Here is a 9,442-nt window from a genome sequence, read left to right as displayed (position 1 = left end):
GAAAAATTAGAGAGAAGGCTCATGAGCAAAGGAGTTTAAACATCTACATTACTTGAATGCACCGTAATGATAATTTCTTAATCATGTATATATTTAGACATACGAAACAGCATAAAAGGTTTTATTAAAGTTTATATTAAACCACACAGCCTAAAAGGTTATTTGTATATATATAAAATAAAATAAAATATGATGAGGTCTAAATTAGAGAAGGGCAAACTCACAACTCTTCAATAAAAAATCCGTTACAAAATCATTTAGCTGGTATTTTTTTCCACAATCAACAAAGTTCCCAACTTAAACCCACCAAAAAAAAAAAAAATCATTGAGTTACTACTATTAAATTATTGTATTTATGAAATTTCATCTGAAAGAAAATTGTTCTATCAACGTAGATGCAATTGGATATAAATTTAAAATAAATTATTGGAGAAAACATGAATTCCAATCGGAACAGACAAAATCAAACCTCAAAAATATTATCAATGGAGTATTATGATGATGAGAGTAAGACGGTACCTTTGAATTTGAGGGGTAAAATTAAATCTGAAAATGCTGATGATAAAGTAAGAACATAGCTCTGAATTTGAATACTGGCGCGGTGAAATGAAAAGTAGAAGACGGAGAAGGAGAAAGAAGCCGCTTGCATCAAATAAAGGGAAGACGAAGTAGAAAAGTTATGAGGAGCATGTGATGATGTAGAGAAGATTTGCCGCCAATTTTTTTGGTGAAGTTTCCCTCCTAATCGTAAAGTTTGAGCGCCGTGGTGTTTTAAAAACGATGCGGTAGGTGGGGTGATGATACTACAGGCCCACTATATCTATTATTATAAAATTAGTCGGCTCTATTTTTGAATTTATTATTCTCTCGCGTGATAGAACAATACTAAACGCATGGGTCTACGTGGATTTGATTGAAAATTAATATGATGAGTCTATACGGATTTGTCATTTGATAAAAATAATAAACTTCAAAAGTGAGGTCGGTCGATTTAGACACAATGAATATATTAATAATGATACTTTTGAAAATTTTTTGTTGGTAAAAGTAAAACCAACCTAAATGAACTCTATTTTGGTACAATAAGATTTTTGTTGATATATTAAAATATACTTATCTCTATAATATCCATATTTATGAGAGACTATTTATCTAAGTTAGTTCTTAGTTTTCAACAAATTTTTATTGTAAACATAATTTAAAAATCCATTAAATAATTTCATCTGTTCCCTGTGAAATTTTACTTTAATATCTTTCATCGCTTGTGAGATTTTACTTTAATCTTTGATCTATAGCATAACTCTATAGCACGTACTGGCAACTCGTTTGTACTGTTGTAAAATATAATGCAAATATTGGAGCAATTGAAGGTTTTATATATTGGGTTCTCATAGGTTATTTCCTCGGAAGAAAGACAAATTGAATCCCAGTTATACAAAAATCTATAGCGTATTATCTATAGTGAAGCTGCAGCTACGTGCAAAAGACACCATCTGTGTTATTTCCTCGCACACATAAAACGAGCAGACCAGCAAACGCTGTTTGTGAACAATTGAATAAGACGGAGGCTTGACATAAAAACATACAAAACACGATGGCTAGCTAACAACTGAATTACAAATTTGGACACTTGAAATTCTAATTAACAATAAATCTGTTGAAGCTTGGGTTTCAAAGCAGAATACACGGATTGCCATCCCTCCTGTGAAGGATGAACACCGTCCCAAAAGAATGATGCTTCAGGCTTCGCACAGACTGTATACAACTTAACTCCATTGTCATCTACACTTCCACAACTGGAATCTTTCCCTATCCCAACACAGCATGGCATCAGCGGATTCTCAGTCTTCGAGCTTCCTGCAGGCATAAGAGATGATCAAGAGATTGTTATATCCTACCTGCTTGCAATAATAATAGAAATAAATGAATGAAGATATTGAAAGCATAACGATTCGTAATCTAGATGATAAGATGACGATACCTTTGTTCTTGAAAGTAGTCATGAAGGCGCCAAAAAGATCAAGAATGACAAAAGCAGAATCTTTGGTTTCATTGTTCAGCTTTGCAACAGCTTGTTGCAACAGAAGGTTGTGGAAGCCGGAGAGGGAATTCTCTGTTTCGTTGCACTGTTGGAAGGACAGTTTAGAAGTGCTTTGAGGAAGACATCCCAATGGTGGCAGAGATGGCACCAAAATTTTTCTCACTCCCAATCCATGAATTCGCTTCATGTTCAATGTAAGTTGGTTCACAACTTTTGTTATGAACGGCTGGAAACCCTGTCACAGTATTAAACAGGTATAAGAGATTGAACAAATTTGGATTTCGAGCTAATCAGATCTAGTGTTGTTCTTTTTACAAAGTTGATGGTTGTTATACAAGTACTTTATGCAAGTAAATTTTACTAGTACATGTTGTAAATATACACATAGAACAAAATCATTTAAAAGTGAAAGTAACTTCGATCACTATAAGTTCTATGATATAGATAATATAATAAATTAAAGATGATAGACTTTACATATTTTCAAAATAGCATGTTATTCGTACTCAAATTCATATTTGTTGAAGTGCATGCATGTACAAGAGCGCGATGCATTACCTTAAAAGAAATTAATTTTAGCATAACCAAATTTAATAGATTTTAAAAAAAAATTAGCCGAGGCAATCCCAGCTGTACATCAGGCATGTACAAAAATGCTCGATCAATTCGTCCAGGTAAAGTAGCTGACTTGGGTCTGTCACTAATCTCCTATAATGGGTCCAAACTTTAAGCTTGTCGCCATCCATCTGATTTATGACGGGACACATACAGACACCAACTAATCAACGGTGGATGACATGTATGATGTATGTTAGGGTCCCACCAGTAAGGGTATGTATATGCTTGGGATTCGACCATTTTTAAAGATTTTTAAAAGAAAAAATAAATAAAATTGACAAGTAAGAGTTGTCGGTACCTCAGCTGAACCATTTACGGCAACGTAAGTAGAGTAATCATTTCCGGCAGCTGAGACGAGGGCCAAAGAAGATTTTAGGTCAGCTGGAGAGTAAACTGCCTCCTTTATAACTTGCTGGAAGAAATCGATTTGGGTCGTCATATTCGGGTTCACAACCAATGTATCGAAAACCCCCGTGCCACCAAACGCGAAATTCATGCCATATTTCAAGTTTTTTAACGCAATTTTCCTCCATCTGTACGCAATCGGTGACTTGATTCCCACAAACCTAGCTGCATCGATTGTTCAGAAAACAAAAATATTGATGATAAATTTTTTTTGGCGTTACACACTTTTAAATTTGATAACTTCTAATACATATATGGTTACCATGTGTAATTAACTCGTTAATTATGTTGAATCTTGGGACTTGAATTAATTAATATTTAAATCAACGAAAACAATTGCACGTTAATAAATCTAACTTTGGGTTACTAAAGTAGAGATAGAACATTAGAAGTAGCTTAGCTGGGAAAGCACTAGCGATAAAGTTTATGGAGATTAGGCGCTAGGTTAAATAATTGATAACTAAAGGTGGTTCTAATAATAATGGTTCTAGTTGCTTTATAGAAGAAGCGTTGCCGCGGTGCCACCTCACCTTTAATTTTGTTTGTAACTTACTAACTTTGCATATAAGAATTATACATATATAGAGCCTTTTAGACTTTTGCTTCAGACCCATTTGGAGAAGATGAAAAATATTTATAAATAATATATTTAGTGGGTCTGCTGACAGCTGAGTTCAAATTAAAACGCAGCTAAATAAGTAGAACAGAGATAAAAATCATGATGTGGCGGGTAAAAAGGACCGTAAGGTACCGCCATAATAGCTTAGGGAAGCACTGCAAGTTACGGTTTATTACTTGAGTTTATATAATAAAGTTTAACAAAGAACAAAAATGTACCATCATATAAAAAATCACGTGAGAAAGTATTAAAGACGTACTACCAAAAAATTAAAAAAAAAAAAAAGATAGAGAGAGAGAGAGATAGAGAAAGAATGCTCAATTGTTGATCTGACGTGATAGAAAGAAAAAGAAACCAGAAAAGAAATAAAGGTAACTCAATAATGCAAGTTAGAAGAGCAAAAGCAAGAAGAAGTGAACAACTCAGTAGTAATCATCACAATATCAAAAGTAGCAAACTTGCAGAGAAGAGGAACCCACTGGCACTTAAATAACACAACACGCGAAACGGGAGAAATGAAAAAAAAAAAACATAAAGCAAACCCATCAAAGAAAAAATAAATAAATAAATAAAGTAAATCATCACAAGAGAAATAGAGATAAAATAATTAATGTTGATAAATTTACCTAAGTAATCAGTCAAGACACGGCCATCCGAAAAACGACCGGCTGGTTTTCCAGGGAAAGTGAGTCCGTAGGGTTCTTTCCAGGAACCAAGTACAGATTTTGGGATGTTTCCTGTATCAACATATGAGTCTCCAAATACAAAGAGCTTTGTTGGCCTGAAACCGTAAAGTTGTCGGTGTCCAAGCACTTGCTGCTGCTGCCCTGCATGCAAATGCAATTTTCAACATATGCAAAAATCAGCTACAAATTAAAGATATAATAGACCCTTAAAAATAGAAGAACTTTAAGTTATGAAGTGAAAAGATTTCGGAAATAGCTTGTTTGAGATAAATTATTTACCTGAGAGAAAGAATAGGAGATGGAAGAAGGAGAAGAGGAGAGCTTTTATTGTGTCCATAATAAGGGACGAGACAAAAGGTGCAAAGCAATTGTAGGGGCCTGCTCGATAGCTTTGAAATGAGAGGGTAGAGAGAGCAGAGGAGCTATTAACTTGGAAGGGTATCCAAAGGTCTTTATGAGTTCATATATAGAAGATCCGTGCCATTTGATTAGATTTGATGAGACTACCAAGCGGTGACATAGCTTTGGTCAACTTAGGAATCCTTATAAAGCTAATTAATTAAGCGAGCAGATTATGGGGTATTCGACTCACCTAAAACGGGGTCCAAAAAGTTCCGATTTCTGACATACGGGTAGAACACTTCTGAAAATTTGACACGAATTAAAAATCCTTTTTATTTGTAGAACATAATATGAAAGGAAGAAATTGTTTCGCATCCATAAGCAGATCTAGAATGGTTCAACTAATTAATTTTTTAGTGACATAAATTCTATGAATTTAATTTAAAAAATAAAGTTCTATGAATTGATTTTCAAAAGTATTGAGGTTAGGAGGATTTTGGTTTATTGTTATATGATGATATTAATCCTTTGAAGAACTTCATCAAAGGAATTTAATTATGTATTTTTTGTGGATAATTGATGCACATCATAAATAATGGATGAAAAATTGAACAAATTCTAACTTTAGAGGTATTTTTGATAACATGATAAATTTTGAACGAATGACTAATAATCTCCTAATATTAAATCCCTTACCTTAGAATTAAAAAAAAAAAAAAAATCCTTTGAAGTGCTTTTGAATATTTCCCTATACCACTAAAGTCAATTTGGAATCATCACAACATCGAAAAAGCTCTTGGAATATTTTATCACAATCTGCCCACGTGCTAATATTTATATATTTTAATACCATTAGTTGGTGAATGGTCGTATTTGGTGCACTTCTGATTTCCTCACATTCACTTTCATCAACGGCAGCCAAGAAAGGGTGAATACTAAATAGCCGTGCGGATAATGTGAACTAATAATGAAATCCAAATAAATATTCTTTTGAATTTGACATTCAACAAGTTGAAACTTGCAATTGTTGGTGAAAATGTTCCCATCTAGTTTGTGTTTCTTTAATATTTTCTATTCATAATTTGATTCGTTCATTTATTTATTTATTTATTTTTTTCAGATGTCTAAACTCGTACAAGGAACTCAGAAAATTGAGATTGCACAGAGTAAGTGTTTGGATCGATATTTGATTTTATTTGGACCTAGATGACATAGAGTGAATCTCACAAAATGGCCCAAGATCCAATTATTGGCCCACAGGCAGCTCATCATCAACTATGTTGACATCATTTGCTAAATTATCATTGATGAGAATAGCGCTTCAAACATTCTTTTATTGATAATGTATATAATATATTATATAGGCTGTTGCCAACCAAATCTCATGCCAAAATGTTTTGCTTTGCATAGTCAAGTTGGGCTTCTGCTGAAGAAAATTGGGCAGGTGCACAATTTATAAACAATAATGTTAGTTATTTTAATATTTTTAAGTTTTAATTTAAGTCATAATTAATGTGATATTCATTTGTTGGATGATGATTAAGTAATTTTAAAAGATATAAAATTCATTATTTAATCAATGAATGACATGTAATATTTTGATTTAAATATTGAGATTCCTAACATAAATAAATTATTTATGGATTGCATCAAATGCCCAGTTTTCTTAGGAGAATCCCAACCTAATCATGAAAAAGCAAACATCTTGGCATGAGAGTGGTTGGCAATGGGCTATAAAAGCTGGAAATAATCATATTCAATAATTCAAACTAATAAAATTCAAATCCTTATTGCAAGAGGATAGCGTATGCCAAGAAGGAAGGTTATTTAATAGGAAGCAGCGTGGGAAAAGAGGATTGCGCCAGGTGTGAGGAACATGAAAATTTTATGCTCAAATAGTTGGGTATTTTGCTATTTTGTGGGCAAGACTATGTTGAATAATTCTAATAGCTTACCGATGGTATGTTTTTCATTATCGAAAACAATTTCCCGTCGTATTTACAACTTATGTGAGCGATTTATTTGAGATATTTATTATAACAATAGATTGGACTACGTCAACAAACTAAACACGTTTATTGTTCAATAGGGCGTCTTATTTTGCTACCTTGCTGCGGTATGTGGAAAAAAAAAAAAAAAAAAAAAAAGCCCGAACCCTGAGCTCGGCCTGACAAGGGCTCAATGTATCCAAGCCAAAGTTGGGCCGGGCTCGAACCCTTGGACCAATAATTAAATGATAAAGTATTTTAAAATACACCCTATAACTTCTAAAATCACACCCTTTTAATAAAATAAATGTTTAAATGTTAATATAAAACTAGAAACATTCCGCAAAACCCTGAGGCTACAATTAGAAGACAAAATTGGACTCGATTAATTTTTAGGATCAGATTGGATTAAAAGTTTGAATTAAATATAATGATATCTTTTGTTTCATGAATGTCGGACATGGCTATAACAGCGTTTTCCTATGTTTGGCGTTTTATGGGACTAGATAATAAAAAAATTATAATTAGTATGAAAATTAAGTGAAGTGAATTATGCTTAAATTTTGACAATAGCTTTTGAACAAAATTTACCTTCTATAAATGACATCAATTTTTTTATTAAAAAATGCACCTGATTCAATAATATCCTACATCTCACTACATAGCCACCCGACATAAACATTTTCTACAATATATAACATTTCCATTAAACTATAGAGCAACAATTTAATTTAAATAAGATACAGATTATTGTATAATATAAATTATAAAATAAAACAATGGAGAAACGATAAACAATAACGAAAATGTCTGCAATTATGTAATTAAGAAATTAAAGAAAATAAAGCAGTGGAGAAACAATAGCAAAAAGTCTAAAAATCAAACAAATTTGATATGAGAAAAAGTAAAAAAAAACCCACAAACAAAACCAAACAATATTATTGATAATACAAAAATGAGAGGAATGTCACTACATAGTTGGAAAAGGTAAGCGAAATAATTGAGATTTGACTGGAAAACCATGTAAATTCACTTATTGATCAAAGAAGAAATATGAGTCTTCAAGTCCTACAACCAAACCAACGAAAAAAACAAAAGATGAAGGCCATATCCAAAAATAAATTTGAATACTTTTGATTGTTGTTCAGAACATCCAATTTTTGCTTTCGACTTGATAAAAAAAAAAATACAATAGTTTCACTAGATATCTTATCCAATGTAAACCTACGTGAAGAAAGAGATTAATAATTCTAAGATGAGTGCTGCTATTTACCTCGAATGTAAAATGCACCGTCTGGTTTCATTTGCTTTTGAGAAGCACGTGTTTCATTTGCTTTGTGTAATTTGATTGTCAGTCAACGAGTTTCATTTGCTTTTTTCATTTATTGCCTCCAGCTGTGCAGCACTTGTTTCATTTGCTTTTTCCTTTCATATTATTTTCGTTTAAGCGGAGTAGAGATTTCATTGCAGTGTTAAAAAATCCTAAGTGTAAAATTTCATTTGGAAACTGTAAAATTGGAACTGGTTTGTGAAAGTGTTGAACTTCTACATTGCAAAACCCGTAAGTATTTATTGTTCATACATTAATTTAAAACGTGTGAGGGTAAGAGAGAAAAGCAAGAAAATGAGAAATGTGTGTGTAACAGAGAAAAACTAAGGAAAGGGAAAGTGTTAAAGCAAATGAAATCAAACGGTGTGTTTTACATTCGGTGCGCAAATTCGGGATAAATAAGAGCCCGTTTGGTAGTGTTTTTTACCCATTGTTTTCATTTTTGTTTTCATAATACAAACGTAATATATGTTTGGTGAGATGGATTCAAAAAACAAATCACAAAATAACAAATTCAGATCCAGTGTTATAACTACAAACATGAAAACATGTTTAACATGTTTCCTAAATATTACAAACTAAACTCAAAAATAGATTAAGAAACAAAACCCATTCTCTTCGGCAGCAACCCTCTCCCCCCTCTCATCGTTCTCGATCTGGTCAACACCCCCCCCCCCCCGGCCATCCTCGATCTAGTCACGGCAGCGGTGCTTTCTCCTTTTCTCCCTCCAACATCATTTTCTCTGCCGCCGCTCCAACTTCGTCTCTACCGCGGCTGTCCTTTGGTGTGCCGTTCTCTCTCCGTCGTGGCCGTTGCCACAAAATACGAACGCCGACCTGCCCAGTTCCAGGGCTGCTCACAACTGGGATCAAAGATGTCACATCCCGCACCTTTACCAAAGTTGAAGCGAAAAGGATTGGAATTGCCGGAATCACCATTTGAGCTTTCATTAGATGAATTCTCATCCTTCGACTTGCCAAGCTGAAATGGAGGGAACGGTCCAGCTTTCTTGGCAAACACACTGAATCTTGGGTTCTTGATGATGAGCCTTGAACGGGGTGTTGTATTGAGCAGAAATGAATTGGAGGAAGCAAGCGTCGTGGCCATGAATTTTGGATATACAAACAGAGGATAACAATCAGAAGGACACTCTCCTTCTTTGATGCAGTTGCAGTTAAGTGTTTTGTTGTATATACAACAAATCTTTGGATTGCGTACAATCGAATTTGGCATTCATTGGGTTTTAATTTGCTTGGGAATCTTTGTTATATGAGTTGCTGAACGTGTAATGTAATTTTCCTGCTAGTGCTGATGATTATTGATTATTGTGGAATTTATGATTGAAAGTGGAGGAGTCGATTGGTGAGTCAATGTGAAGTAGTTTTTTTTTTTTTTTTCTTTTGGCAGAGCAA

General features: G+C 33.5%; 1 protein-coding gene across 1 annotated transcript; it reads right to left on the bottom strand.

The window, feature by feature from the left end:
* Positions 1–1,462: 1,462 nt before the first annotated feature.
* LOC18039274 (GDSL esterase/lipase At5g03610) lies at positions 1,463–4,861 on the bottom strand. The gene is made up of 5 exons (XM_024182682.1): positions 4,649–4,861; positions 4,310–4,510; positions 2,958–3,229; positions 1,982–2,276; positions 1,463–1,857 (listed from the first exon to the last, which is right to left on the bottom strand). Exons 1-5 carry the CDS (start codon positions 4,704–4,706, stop codon positions 1,643–1,645), a joined length of 1,041 nt encoding a protein of 346 aa, XP_024038450.1. The 5' UTR covers positions 4,707–4,861; the 3' UTR covers positions 1,463–1,642.
* Between the last annotated feature and the right edge of the window lie 4,581 nt (positions 4,862–9,442).

This window comes from Citrus clementina, unplaced genomic scaffold (assembly GCF_000493195.1).
Source record: "Citrus clementina cultivar Clemenules unplaced genomic scaffold, Citrus_clementina_v1.0 scaffold_6, whole genome shotgun sequence".
NCBI classification, from domain to species: domain Eukaryota; kingdom Viridiplantae; phylum Streptophyta; class Magnoliopsida; order Sapindales; family Rutaceae; genus Citrus; species Citrus x clementina.
The sequence above is the reverse complement of the archived record's forward strand: the minus strand, read 5'-3'. Positions and strand labels throughout refer to the sequence as shown.

Excerpts from the sequence above, each read along its gene's own strand:
- LOC18039274 (XM_024182682.1), bottom strand. The coding sequence starts at position 4,706 with ATGGACACAATAAAAGCTCTCCTCTTCTCCTTCTTCCATCTCCTATTC. Across the intron at positions 4,511-4,648 it reads TCTCCTATTCTTTCTCTCAG|GGCAGCAGCAGCAAGTGCTT; the intron begins GTAAATAATTTA and ends ATTTGCATGCAG. Across the intron at positions 3,230-4,309 it reads TGTCTTGACTGATTACTTAG|CTAGGTTTGTGGGAATCAAG; the intron begins GTAAATTTATCA and ends CAATCGATGCAG.